General features: G+C 37.2%; 1 protein-coding gene across 7 annotated transcripts in view; it reads right to left on the reverse strand.

The window, feature by feature from the left end:
* Window positions 1-376: 376 nt before the first annotated feature.
* The window catches only part of PHKB (phosphorylase kinase regulatory subunit beta), a 209,935-nt gene continuing 195,037 nt past the window's right edge, over window positions 377-15,274 (reverse strand). For all 7 annotated transcript variants that reach the window (XM_006034336.3, XM_006034337.3, XM_025216320.1 and 4 more), the window contains 5 exons: window positions 9,055-9,189; window positions 5,512-5,641; window positions 4,907-5,014; window positions 3,538-3,678; window positions 377-1,740 (listed from right to left, as the gene is read on the reverse strand). In XM_006034336.3, coding sequence (XP_006034398.1) covers window positions 1,603-1,740; window positions 3,538-3,678; window positions 4,907-5,014; window positions 5,512-5,641; window positions 9,055-9,189 — 652 coding nt within the window. In that variant the 3' untranslated portion in view covers window positions 377-1,602. The remainder of the gene's footprint in view (window positions 1,741-3,537; window positions 3,679-4,906; window positions 5,015-5,511; window positions 5,642-9,054; window positions 9,190-15,274) is intronic.

The raw sequence follows: 15,274 nt of genomic DNA on the forward strand, positions 1-15,274 counted from the left end.
ACCCTGGCAAATGAGTTAGTTATAACAAAGAATAAGTAAAAATACTGTATAAATATTTGGAAAATAAAGGCCAAGGGAAATTTTACTTCCTCTTCCAATCAGCCTCAGAGCTAGGGATTTAATTTTCCAGTTAGGAAGAGATGGATCCTTTTTACAGTCTGATCTCTGCTTCCACAACAAAAACCACCTTCTGTTTTCAGAAGCATTTCATTCTGTGACTACCAGGGTAAGCTACTCATACTATAGCAGAACCACTGACTACCAAAAGTATTTGAGTCAGTTCTTCTCTCATTTGTTTGGGCACTCGCACCAAACCATTACTCTCATATTCATTCCACCACTTATCTGTAGCTATTATATTACCATGCATTTAATACCAATTTTAAAGAAAGTTAATTTATTGTAAAGATATTCCTTGTCAACCAACATTAGATGATCTCTGCACAGAAACCAAGCATTTTAACAGGATTCGTATAGCAAAATAGAATATCATTTGTTTACCGACATATATTCAATGCTCATTAAAGTGAATGGGAGCCCTTGTATCAGACTATGGGCATTATTACCAACAGGGAAAGTAAGATTTTATGATAACACCTGAAAGTTACTTTCTACAAAAATAATACAGTAGAATTTGTAGACTCCACTCAGGATGTAGGGGGAGACCAGAGCTGTCAATGCAAGAATTCAAATGCATACATTTAAAGTGATTCTCTTGCACATCATGGCCCTGCTTTTACTTTCTCTTAGCTGCATTTTAAACATTTTATTCCCATATTTACTAATATTTCTAGTGTTAATTTAGAGCCTATACAAAATTTAGAAAAAAATCAGCCAGATGCAGTGACATTTATTGAACTATAAAATGCTATTTTATAGCATTATATAGTTAATTTTTATCTTCATAATTTATATTCATTTTCTATTGGGATTTAATCTGTGCAAAGCAAATTAAATGCTAAATTAAAACTCTAAGCAATTTTGATATATTTGTATCAATTAAACTAAGTTCTTAAAGAAAATATATTATGCAGAATATTGTTTTTACCTCCAATTTATCTAAAGTGTCCAAGTACAAAACCTCTCAATTTTCAAAGTTAACAGCTTTGTAATTAAATGATAGATCAAATATATATTTTTAAAAATATTTCAGCTGTATATCATTCAGCATTTACAATAAATGTTGTATAGAATTATAGTACAAATGGAGGAAAAGAGACTAAATCTTACACTAGCATTAACAGTGTGTAAATAACTTCAGTGCATCATTTAAGATGCCTATTCATAAGTACAAGCAATGCAATTTTACTTAAATATTATAGGGATTACACTTGATATGAGCTGTTGTCATGAGGCATGCATAATTTTTAGTCAGCACGTTATTCTGACATTTATAATTATTCATTACTATTGACATTTTTTCTTTATACTGTTTTTATTGCCAAATACTCACTTGTGGCATGTACTATTTGTACTTCTCTCAGTGAAGGATGGTATAGGTTTATAGCACAGCTCATTGCTACTCTTCAAAACAGAAATTTAATATCACATGCAAAATACAGTAAAACCAAAATAAGCAATGCTTCTTGTTTTTTCTGAGGCTTAACTAATAGTACACGGATCATCGCTGCTTGGCTTCATTTCTCCTTCCAACAATAAATTCATCACTGCCTTAGTCAAATAGCTGCATGTTCCTCTTTTTCCTATCGCGGGAGTGTTGTAAAAGGAGGTCATATCATCCTGTTGAAAGGGAAAAAAAGTGTTGTTTTTTCTATGAAAAATGTTGGTTCACTGGATTCAAGTTTAAACACTAGCGAAGAGTAAGTTAGTGGAACCCATTCTGTAGGCAAAAGGAGCAGTTTTCATTTTTGACATTACCAGTTATATTGTATTATAAAGTACACAGTGTTTCAATTTCTAAAGTTTTTGGTCATATAGGACTTAAACAAATATTAGAGTTGCAGTGGATATGCTCAATTATCTAGAAACATCTTTAGGATTTTTTTGGATTTGGGCATAATTTTGTGAAAAAGTAGATGAGCACAAATGTAGCTCCTACTGTTCCATTGCATTTCCTCTTTTAATATACACAGAAACATCAATTTCTTTTTACTTTGTTTGAAATGTTAGGTAGTATCATTGCATGTGTAACTAAGGTCACAATTAAAAATGCAGCTGCAGCATGAACGTATTCTATTAGTCCTATAAGAGAAACAAAATATATTTCTAAGACTTGCACAGGAATCCAGATTTTCTTTAAATGCTTACTTAGGATTGCTAAGGGATATTTGATCTTTCCCACGTTCTGTTTCTGACATATATGAGAGTATTGTCTAAGAGTAAATGAAGAAAAATATTATTTTTAAATGCCTTCACCAGGCAGGTCGCTAGACATGTTATAATTCCCCCGCTAGATCAGGGGCTGAGTTTGTGAGGAAACTTGTCTAAGAATTTCCTGTATGTTTAGTGCATGTAACTAAACATACAGGATCCTAACATCCTAGCATCCTAACAAATGCTAGGACCTTGACTCCATATTAACACAGTTTTCTGCGCTGAAATAATGCTTCCTTGTTAACATGCTGTTTTTACGGCTATGAACAGAGTGATAAAGCCCAAGGTGGAAACCTGGAACAAACTATACCAAGCTGGGTACCAGAAGCAGCATGACTGTGTCAGTGTGATGTTTCTTCTACAATTAATAAAGTACTCCTGAGTAGGAAAGCCCTGGCAGGGAGAGAAGCACCAAAACCTTTAAGCAGAAATGCACAGAGGCCCTTAAGAAGAAAATATTAATTTCACTTGGGAATACCTTCTTTAAAACCATTTAGTGGCCATTTACTAAAGACAAAATAGCGATTTCCAAAACTACTACTGCAGAAACAGTTTATTAGGTCATGGCTACTTCTTTACAACCAAAAAGCAATGGGTAAGTATTTTAAATGCAAAACTGGATGTCTTGCCACCAAAATATTCCCACTGAGGTCAATGGGAGATTTGATTACTTAGTTCTTCCAAATATTTGTATTTGGAAATGTTTGTATTTGTACCCTTATTGAGGAGCCTAACTTTAGGCCATTTTTTAAATCTTGGCCTATATATCTCCATGTACAGCTGCTACTATTTAATTTTTATCCTACTTAAGTCTTCAATCTTTTAACATGCATATTAATCTAAAGATCTTAAAAAGATATTCATGTTATTCTAGCTTAACCTAAGTGCTCATTACAGAACTGAAGGAGGTAGGCACACATGCACTTTTGTGAGTAGGCTGTTCCTTCTCAAGCAATTTTATCTGTTAACTTACAAATTTCTAGTGTTCAAATATGAAGCTCTAGGAAACATCTTTATAGGCTCCTCAGAATTCACCCTGAAGCCGCTCAAATTCTGCAGTACTTAAACAGAATTATTTCTTCAAATGTCTTATTCTATTTCAAAGTCCTGTATGTCTGTCTTATTTCAAGCTTCACAGATTTAATATTCATAGCCAAACTGATCAAGAACTATAAATTTGACATAAGTGAATATTTTACTTACCTGTTTTTCAACTCCCTTTAGTCTGTTCTGGTCTTTCTGAAAATCATGAAATGCTTCCTTCACCAATTTGTCCAAATCCACCTTGTCCTGAAACTCTAATTCAGGGTTTCTCTCCAACACAACAGATATAACCATTAACAACTAGAGTACATAAAAAAAAAAATAAAGGCTGAAAATATAAGCCAGCTCAAATTCAGGTTAGATAAAATGCTTATGCTTGATTTAAGCTAACATGCTATTTAAAAAATCATCTTAATTTTGGTAGTGTATACAGGTAATACTTTATTTCAATATATTAAAAAGCAGAATTTTATGTAAAATACAGGTTAGAAATTGGAGAAACATGTGGAACAGTCAAAAACCATTAAAAGTAATATGGATGACTAATAAACAATCATTAAAGAATGGACAGAGGTTTTGTGGTACTCATGGATAATCACGTGTAAATAAGATGCACGTTAAACCATCAGAGCAACATAATAAAACAATGGAACCAAAATAAGCATTCAGGGGATTTTTAATGCCTTGCAGCTCCACAGGGTTTGAAAATGGGATTTGTGTGATTAGTTTGGGGCTTATTAGTAGGAATTGGTGGTTTATATTCACCTCTTGTCCTTCGAATTCTAATACTGTGAGACTGGGGGATGTCCCAGTCACTGGCACGGCCCAGAGTTATTAGGCATAATTAAATCCTGTTGAGCTCCCTGTACGCTAAGGGAATATCCAAGGTATCCAGAAACTGATTCTTGGTCATAAACAAGGAATGCTGGGTGGCTGCAGAGAGGCCAACTCATGTGGCAGTCATTGAGGGGAGATCTGCCTCTTGGTTAGCTTAGACAGTATCTACATAGGGGGAAGGTGAGTAATAGTTTGGCAGGGTCCTTCTATTGCCTCGTCTTTTAGAGATTATGGGATGACTGGAAGAAGTTGGAAGTTAAATACCATTGATTCAATGGGCTAAGCAGCTCACTGGGTTGTCCTACAAAATGAGAGGGAGGACTAATCTTCTGCCAGGGGGGTATGTGTTCACACTTGAAGAAAGGCACCCTAAATAACAGAATAGTGTAAAGAGGTGGCAGTGGCTTAAGATGGAGGTTGCATACGCTGCTATATATGGAAACTTTACAGTCAGAGTTTACCTTTAACCTCCTTAATCTTACATTTTCTAAACATGTTCATAGGAACCTGCTTAACTTACACACAAATGCACAAGAAGGGTGTCCTCAAAACTTTTTTGTCAGTTCTGCTGTGTAAGTGCTTATATTCTATTAAACCCCTTATTCTTACTGGATTCTTTGAGGTTTATTTATTTTTGAAGTTATAACCACAAAACTATAAATTCAGCTTCTTTTTATTTTATAATACAAACCTCAACAATAATTTGTCTGTATTCAGGCTGGTCAATGTTTTGCAAGATGTCTTCAACTAGAAGGGAAAAATTCATCTCATACATGGTCATATCAGATAATGTTGGTTGCTGAAAAAGAAATTATGCAAGTATTAAAGTTTCACATTTTAGTTTAATAATTTAACTCTCTCTACTTCTCTAATAGAGCTTTCTGGACTATTTGTTGTGAATTATTTATCCAACAGTAACAAATAAGGCTTTGTTAAAGTGAAGGTTAAACCATCTATCCAGATCAACAATACCAAGGAAATCTGTGAGAGCATGTGACTCCATGATTCAAGAGCACCTTCTAGTCCTACATTCCTAGAATAGCATACATCTAGAAAGACCCATGTCAGATTCTTCTTCAGCATATTTTTGAAGTGGCAAGTAAACTAGACACCTCTTCCACATAAAACATTAGGATGAGAACAAATGATTTTTCTAACCCCAAGTAATAACTTATAGTTAGAACTCTTTGTACTCTGTAATACATATACCATGGAGGGACAAAAACACAATGTGAATACATTTAGGTGTTCAAAATGTGATTTTTGCATCTCTCTAAATACTTAGACCTGTTTTACCTGTGGCAAGTATTTTTCTGCTACTATTAAACCATTGGGTGTTCTCTCCAAGGTCTGCCACACTCTGTCATAGAAACCAGGAGGAGTTCGATTCAGACAACCATCTATTTGACGTCTATTAAGCCAACATCTGTGGATAAAGCAGAAGCATAGAAGGGCTTGAAAAAGCAATCTGCTTCATATTTAAAACAAAGATGGCTTTGTGGATTAATTAAGCCAGTAGCATAAGCAGTAACAGCAAACATCTATCAATGATGCATGCAAAGTACAAGCTACATTTCCTGATGAATTTTTTCCCATGTTAAGATTCTCTTATTTCCATGACAAAAGCAAGATGCTCAGGATACATAGGTTGAGTACTATTCTTAAATGTGTAGCAGTGTTATGAACTGATCCAAAGAAGTTGAATCTATTTAAACTAGAACAAAGGATATATCCAGATAATAATGTGACCTGTTTATTGAAGTCAAAGGAATCACAATTCATTAGGGATTAATTGTATAAAATAACTAAAAAACACAAGAAGTCTATAGGCATTCATTTAAAACAAAATTGCCTTTAGTTTACCCAAGAGATAAATTTGCTGAGTACTTATATAGGAAACCAAATATGTGCATACTACAGCATAAAAGGTATGGATCCATGCTAGTGTGCAAAAAATGTGCTAGATTATACAGGTCTTTTTGCATTATGTAGTTCAGATAAGTTAGAAAAAACATTTATTTTTATCAGAATTTTGTGGGTGGCTCAACCCAGATAGTGTTCAGTTTTGTCAATATCTGTATTTTAAAGAAAAAAACTATTGGAATTTAGGAAGCTGATTCTATTATTAAACCTAAACGTATAAGGATTCTTTGTGTGGTGCATACGGCCAGCCATAATTATTTGCTAGATCAGTACAACACACTATTGCTAACTGCAGGCATTTAAAAGTCATGTCATATCTCCTATGAGGTTTTCAAGTGATGAATTTTAGGTTCCTTGTATCTGTCATACAGTTCTGGAAGCTTCATGGGTCTTCCATTGTTTCTCTTAGCCAGGGCTCAGCAACATTCAGCCCACAGAGTTGGAGGGTTTTGGCTGTGCCTGGACCAGGGCTCTGGAGCAAGGAGCTGTGCCTGAGCAGCTTTCAGCTGCACCCACACCACTGCTGCTTGTCCTTGCCCTCTTTGCTCTGGTCCAAAGCAAGCCAGGTGGTTTCAGCGCATGTTAGCAGGCAGGGTGAGCTGTACCCATGCTGCTGCTTCCCCTCACCTCCCACACTCCCTGGCTGTGGCATGGGCACAGTTTCCAGCTGGTTGCAAGTGGTGTTCGGGCCAGGTAGCTTCCAGCTGTTCCTGTGGCACAGCCAGGGGGGGTGAGCTGGGGGAATGTGGAGAAGCAGCAGCAATACAGACATAATTTGCAGATATCTGATCTCGGCACAGCTCCTCACTGGCTTGAAGCTGTGCCCATGTCACAGCCAGGGAACTGGAAGAAAGGGCAGCAGCATGGGCACAACTCCTAGTTGTCTGGTCCCAGCACCGGTGTGTAGAAACATCCCTGCTGGTGCTGCACCATTGATACCACCCAACCCATGTTGGTCCGAAGCTGCATTGTTCTAGCTTAATTGTTCTTAATTAAATTGATGGCTGCAATGGATTTGGCATTGTTTCATAATTTATTAATCCTGTATATTAGCCTGGTTATTGGGTTATATTTTTGTGACTACAGTGGATTAAACATGACAGGAATTTGCAAAAATAGGCAAGAAATAAAGAGAGGTTCAGTATATGCCACCACTGCCCAAAAACTTAAGACTTATTAAGGAACAATTTCAGCTTTGATAATTTTGCCTCCTCACCATTTAACCTACAGAACTGGCTTACAGCAGGACTGTAAAGGGTTTACACAGGCAGAAAAACATAGGAACTGTGGCAGGATTAAAAAGGCCCCTCATCCAAAGAGCAGTGGTAGATTATTGCCCTTCATTCAAAGAGCAGTGGATATTAAAACTTTAGGTGACACACACACATGTAGGATATTTTGAAACCTGTTTACCTGTTAAAAGTTTTGTTCCTACTGCTAAAATAATCACCATTTTTTGTTTTAGGAAGGCTGTTCAGTCAATCAATGTTTGCAACTGCTCACATGCTTCGAAGCAGGAAAAGACACGCATGGCCCCATATTCTAGCAGGAGTTCTGAGCAAAAATGGAAGATATGCAGGGTAGTGTAGCCTAGGGCATAGTCTCAAAATGGAAGAATTGTGAAATTTTCCCTCTGGGTAGGGAAATCTCTGACACTTGAAGGGTGTGTTTATGGAGACCAGACAGAGGTACTGATAGGACCTAAATCAACTATAGTGGTAAATTTCCAGTTAGTGAAAACAGGAATAAAAACATTATGAGGAAAAAGCAAAAGAAAAAATTGTTCTGTATTCTTTTCAAGAAATCAATTAGTTTACTACACTTTTGACCAGAAAGGAAGTTGTGGTCCACAACTGTGTGATAACTCAACTACAGCACCCTATTGGCAGCATGAATAGAGATTAAAGGCGACAGAAGCCCACATGGATTAGTAGAACTGGGACATTATCCCAGATGGAAGAAAATGTCTGCAGTGTATTCAGTGGCTGAAGGAAGCCATGCACAGTGTTTCCCTAAATCATCTGTGGAAAAAACTGCAGCTGGAAGGACAAGAGCTGGAGTTGTGGCAGAAACTTGAATAGGAAGAATGTCAGAGCCAGCATGAATAGGATGAACACCAGCCTGAGAAAGATGAAAGAACATCAAGCAGGAAAACATGAATGAGACCTGGAAATGCCATACAGCCAATGGCATACCAGTCTGGAAGGGGGCAGACATGGAACTCCTAGCTCCTCAGATAACACAGATTTTAAACAGACATCTCAGTTGAGGAACTTGAGTATCTTTCCTGCTTACTTACAGAGAGAAGCATAGATAATACTGGCAACTAGAAGGAGGAAAATTTCTAACCTCGTTCTCTTGCATCTGATGAGCATGTGGGATCAGCAGTTAGTCAATGCTTTCAGTTTCTGTCCTGCACTTTTGTGAGGCACTAACTACAAAAACCTCTCTCTGGCAGCTAATGCAAACGAGTGTTATAGTCTTTAAAAGAAATGCACTTCAGGCAATATAGTTATGGCATGAGAGGGGTTTAAATAGAAGGTCAAACAAGCAGATAAGCCCTACTCTGATGGGTACACACACTTTTAATAGTGAGGAGTGACAGTGAAAACTCCCTGCATCCAGCTAGGTTAGGAAAACCTAACTGTATTGACACTGCCAAAATACTAAAATGCTCCTGCAGATAAAGGTTTCAGACTAGGATAAGGGAAAGGGGAAGACTGGTAGAATCAGAAACATCTGCAAGAATAAAAAACCTAATATGGATCTACACTCCTCTGGATAAATAATGTATGTTTGAAACATTGATTGCAGACACCTGGTGATTTAAGAAGCATACAAATCATTTCAGAAATACAGATGACGTGAACAATCCATTATGAATGACAGAATGTGACACACACTCAATCTTCTTACCTTCCTTGCTGCTGTGGCTGAAGAATATCCAACAGAAGTTGCTTCACTTCACTGGGAGACAGCTGGTATAAGTCCATAGCAGGCATATCTCCAGCACGAAATTTTAGCTCATACTTCATAGCATGGATAATCCATCTGAAGCACAAGAATTAAAATATATTCTAGGATATCACAGATACACATATCCTTTAATAAGTTGAGGTTCATACTTTTTAATATTATTTTTATCTTAACTAGATAGAGGCTGGAAAAAGGTTATCATATAGTATTTTAATTTTAATATACCAATATATTATAAATAATATAATCAAGTCAGTATTAATATAATAATAAAATATTAATATTTTAATATTACCATATTATTTCTGAATTGTAGAAAGCATGTTTTCACTAGAAGGAAAGTGAAATTTCCTACAACAAAACAATCTAACAGAATGTTCTATAGAGAATCCAGAAGATCTTGCTTGCATTTCTTTGGCTGCTGTGAGATGCATTGGCAGCAGAGTCAACAAAAGGATATCCTGCTCATTTAACTTTATAGCAGAATTTATTCACACTGTCACAGTGCTTTTTCTATGTTTGATGGAAACATAATATTATTTATGCATTGCCGCTTTAGGAGAATTGTTATAAAACACCCTTCATATAGAAGATATGTTTGCCCAGATATTCCTTCATATCACAAATATTCAAAAGTCGCTATGTGACATTTGATATAAAAATTAAAATTATGCTCTTTCAATAAATAACGTAGCTTTAAAAAGACAAAAAAGTAAAATTATTCCACATGAAAAAAAAATTATGGCTTGGTACCATTTTAGCCTTTGAAATCCATTTTTGCAACTTGTCACATTTTTCTTTCATTTACTGTTCCATTTTGAAAGGATTTGATTAAAATAATTATGGAACCAATGAAGTTTTCCTGTTCAACACTGCCTTGGATCTTAGGAAAGCACATTTGATAAACCATTAGAAAGAAGGCTGAAAATGTTTCTTGTTACATATCATAGAAACAAATCAAGTCCTTAACTGAATAAAATGAAAAGATACCTTATTACTAGATAAATCTGGGAAGCAAGGTTACTTAAAAGGAGCCTTTACTTTCTTCATTATAATTACTTCAGCACCTAGATTCCAGTGTCAGAAGTTAAATTTGACAAGCTCCGATGTTGTGGGCACTCCACTTCTATCAGGTAAAATAGTGCTAGAAACTAGGGACCTCAGCTCAGAAAAGAAAGAAATGCAAGTCTCTATATCTGGTATTTCTACAGGATTCACCTATCACAATTATACCCAAATTTCACACACGTTAGTTTAGCATATAGTATATCTTCCATTGAACTTAATCACTTAAGCCAAATTTGGATAGTTAAATGAATTTCTTCTATTTAAGTAACCCATTCACAAGCCTCAAAGTGCAACTTCATAGACAAGAAGATCCCGAAGTTCTGTGATACCAACGACTCCTAGAGCTAAATACCTGTTCTACATTTGAGATTGGAGTACTATCAGTGAAGGATGCAAGATATGGGGAACAACATAAACAGGCAAAGGAATAAATAGCATTAGGCTGTAAGGAGTTGGTTTCCTCTTGAGAAGTGAATGCATTTTGGTAAGAGAATAAGTTGAGAGAGAGGAAAAATTATACCTGGATACATTCCAGCTTTGCTCAGGCACAGCTACTTAGAGTCCCGACTCACACTGATGAGCAGTTAAATGGATGAGCAGTCCCTTTGTTTTCAACCAGAATTAACTGCTCACTAGTGAGACCGGAATCTGGTGACAAATATGGCATGTAAAGATTTAGAAGGTTTAAGAAGTTTTCCTAATTTTATAGGTCTCAAATATGCAAGCTGTCTTCAGGCACATCAGGGTTAGGCATTTTAATTTTGCAACGTGCATATTCATTGTAAAGAAAGAGGAATAAGAACAAACTGGACTAAGACAATGAAGAAATTAACACAGCTGCTAATTTCTTTGTGGTCATAAATAAGAACAACATACTGGTAATGACCCTGAAAGTTTTCTGAACAGATCATTGTTTAGGATATTCTTTAATTTCATTTAAAAAACAGCCCAGTAACTAAATTCTTAAAAAAATAAGTGTATCTGAAGGTAAAAGACAGAAAAATAAACATATAAAATATACTTTGATGAACATGTACACGGTAAATTAAAGGACTCATAAATTTTGCTGTACCATAGTTTTAATCAACATTTGGTGCCTCTAGAATTGTCAGAAAAAGCAAATTATATCTGTGCTGTTTAATGGAATATTAAAACCACTTCTAAAACTTGGCATATTGCCATACTAAAACAGCAACACTTAGAATTAAATTGTCTGCTCAGTGGTGCTTATCTGGAGCAAGTCACCTGGATTTCTACTTTCTAAACACAAAATTAGAGCTTGTGTTTACTTTTTAATTAATGACAATTTCGTTTACATAAGACTTTTATCAAATATGTTCTAATATAAAAAATGTGGTACCCTGGTATTCAACCAATTAGCAAACTACCATTGTTACATCAGTAAATTATCACAATACATTTATTTTTAATGCATAACATTTTATCACATCTTTTTCAAATTAAAATAAAAAATTATGAAGTTTTGTAGTACTCAAGTAGCACTGTCTTCATTTGCTCTAGGGAATCTAAATGTCACAACTACAATGAAGTCTTTGGATGCATGTTTGGTCCTCCACAAATGAAATGCCTGAAGTTCCTTTGTTACCTGTATGCCTTTTTAAAATTTTATATTATTGTCTATTAAAAGGTTAAAGACTTAAGTAAATCCATTCAGCACACAATCAAAGAAAAAAGACAAAGAATCTGATTCCTCCCCCTAAAGCAGTTTCTTACATCCATGTCTCAGTGTAGAAAAAGGACAGTATGTAAAACAACTATTCAAGATGAAATGGCTTTAAAAATGAAATGGCTTTAAAAATATTTTTTAAGAGTTTCTTCTCACAAGTTTGTGCAATATCTGGTATCATGAAACTTTGACAAAGGCACACAGATCTTTGGCACAAACTGGCAGAGAAATGTAACTGTCAAACCTGTTGAAGCTTGACAATCTAATGCATCAACCCATCTTAGCTGACAGTCATCTACAATAGTCTATAACCTAAAAATAGAGACTACATGTGTCTCTAATCCAGTTAATAAACAAATTCAGTTGTGCTAGAGACTGATGGATACACTTATTCTAGTCAATACACATGAAGCCAGTGAATATACTTTTATTGGTGCCTACCTTTGGAAACGTAGCCCTATTGTTTCTTTGTATTGCTTTATTAAGAGAAACATCACTTTAGTCCTTTGAACCAAGCTGCTATGCACTGCAACAGGGGGTTGGAAAGGAGATTGTTTATGATTCCTTAGTTCTCTGGCTGGTTCTGCACCAGGGAGTTAGGGGGAAGATGAAGTAAACTCCATCCCCTGACAATCAGGGGGCCATTCGGCAACTAGGCACCAGGGCTAGGGACAGACATTCCAGATACACTGCTTTAAGTGATCAGAAACTGGTTTAAACCTGTAACAGAACATAAATTTAGTGCACATAAACCAGTTTCAAAATGGCTGAAACTGGTTTAAGACAAACCTGGTTGAATGTAGTATCAGACTTAACTGAATTGGGTCAAAGCAGTTTATGCAATGTCTGTCCCAGACCCCTTCCTGGTTTAAGTTAAACCAGAGTTCCCCAGCATCCTAGGTGCTTTGCAGCCCTGGGCTGGGGTGTCTGCTCCAGAGAACAGGGCTGGCCCCACCCCTCTGCTCCCTAGCCAGAGCTCTGGTGGAGACTTCAGGCATAGCAGCTTCTGCCTGGCTTCCCCCTGCCCCCTCCATACCCACTGCTTGCTGCTCAAGCAGGGATCTTCCCCCCTCCCTCTGACCCTCCCTCCCATCTCCCACAGCACGGACCCCAGCCCCACAGACCCTAGGCATGTGGTATGCTAGCTAATGTTGAGAGGGGTGTGTGTGTGTCCAATTTCACTGGGACAGGCAGACAGAACAGAACAGTCCACTCAGGGCTTTTTGGAGCTAATTGACAGGTCAGCTGGTAACGTCCCTCTGTTCCTTCCTTGGAAAAAGCTGTTTAAGAGCTTGAACTAATGAAAGGTTTCTGTTTTAAGGATGGGCTGATAAATGCTGTGTTATCAGCCCCCTCCTGGCTCCCTTGCCTGTCAGGTTTCCAGACAGTATGAAGAAGCAGGGAGACGAAGATTGAAAAGCTCAGTATCATCAGCAGATGCATGCTTTGCACGTACCCCCTTTGCCTTAGAGTGCTAGTCGGGGGCTGAGGTCTGGCAACACTCCCACCCACTGAGCAGCAAGTGTGGAAAAGCCTGGGATGGTGCAGGCAGGGTGGGGGTTTATACCCCTTCCTAATCAGTGTCCTGCTGGGGCCTGGCCATCCCCTCCCCCCCAACTCAGTTCAGCACTACAGAAGGGGAGGGCGGGGTGCTCTAGTGCCCCCCCGCCACACTTTTAGCCCGAGCCATTGCAGGCATGGGCCTGCATTTCTTCAGTCCAGAGAGAATGTCTGTGCATTTGCAAACTGGTTCAACCTAGGCAGATTAGTTTAACTTGCAAAGATTGAATCACTCTAGGCTCACGTCTTTTGAATGTCCGTCCCTAGCCTAAGAGTACAGGACATTCCAGTCAAGTCCATTCTCCAAACCAATCATACTCCCCATGCTGTGACTGGAGGAGTACTTCCTATCTGAATGAAAATCAAGTCAGGAAATTATGGGTAGTTTTTCTCTTAGTGTACCAACAAAATACTGAAAAAGAAGCAGAGGTAGCTAGAGATTCCAGGCATAATGTTTACTCATAGCAGGTGAAGATAGCTTTGATGCTATATAAATGGTGTTACAATTTTCAGCTGATGCCTTGTTAGCTGGCATGCTGGATCTCATTGTTTTAAAACCTGAAATTACAGAAAAATCTAGAGTAACTAAAACTACTAGTTTTGATTAAAGAATGTTTGGCTTCTGTAGAAAGTAAATTGCAAGGTTTTGTAATTCCAAATCAGAGGATCACTCAGGAAACCTAAATCAATTCCACTGCAACTCTTCCAAGTACAGTTAAAAGTAGTCATATCCTAGTTCACTGATGCTCAGCCTTCTAGCCCTGTGGGCCAAATGAGTGACTGGTCTGTGGCCATACGTTCCTGTGCATCCTGGCCTGTGGGACTATGTCATCTGGCTTGTGAGGCTCCTCACGGGTCTGGAAATGTAATGGTTAGGCCATCACACCCCCTCTACCAAATTTCCAAACCCGTAGAAAGCCTTGTGGGCTGTATGACACAGTCCCAAGGGCTAGATTCAGGTTGCAGGCTAGAGGTTGAGCACCACTGTTGTAGTTTATGCATCTTCCTTGTCCACCTTCTGCAGCAAGTCCTTAAAGGCCCTCAACCCACTTTTATCCCAAATCTGACAAACGTTGATATACACCTTCACATCAGATCCTTCCTTTCCTTTCTTTTTTAAACTAGGATGTACAGCAAGATGTAAAAAACATGAATTAAAAGTTTGGTATCTGGAATTAAAGACATTTAACACATTTCTGTGTCTGTGGCAAAGGACAAACAGGTATCAACTATAGGAGAGGAAGTTATATTCTACATAATAATGAAGAAATAACAAAATTGTGGCAATTTAATTAGTCATTACCAATACTGTGTACAGCATCTGAGTGACAGTTCCTCATGGTTGGATGATTAAAAAAAAACTAAGGTAAATTAAACCATGAGACAATCATTATTACCCCAACTTGTCACATGTCAGAAACAAAAGGTGCCAAAATTGCTTTTAGTGGAAATGAGGAAATGCACACAGTTTAAGGGCATCAATTACACCCCTTTTCTTTATCTAGACAAAGTAACATCATTGTCTTGTGACTAAAAGACAGAATTACATTCTCTGGGAATCGGTTATTTTATACACAGTTTAGTTATCAATGCAGAGATTCACAGACAAGATATTTTCTGTATGTAATTGCTTATGTGAAATTTTCTGGCAGTATGAAAAGTGGAGATGAAAAATCATTGATAAAATAAACCTTTAGAGGCATCTTCCACTAAAACCTGACTGACAGAGCTTGGGTAGAAAGTAGTTGATTGGAGGTCTTTACAGTAATGGGCCTGTCAGGAACTTGATCTATTTCAACATGAAAGCCAGAGCACAAATCAATAATGAGACACCAAATCAAATCA

Source organism: Alligator sinensis, unplaced genomic scaffold (assembly GCF_000455745.1).
Source record: "Alligator sinensis unplaced genomic scaffold, ASM45574v1 scaffold827_1, whole genome shotgun sequence".
Lineage (NCBI taxonomy): Eukaryota > Metazoa > Chordata > Crocodylia > Alligatoridae > Alligator > Alligator sinensis.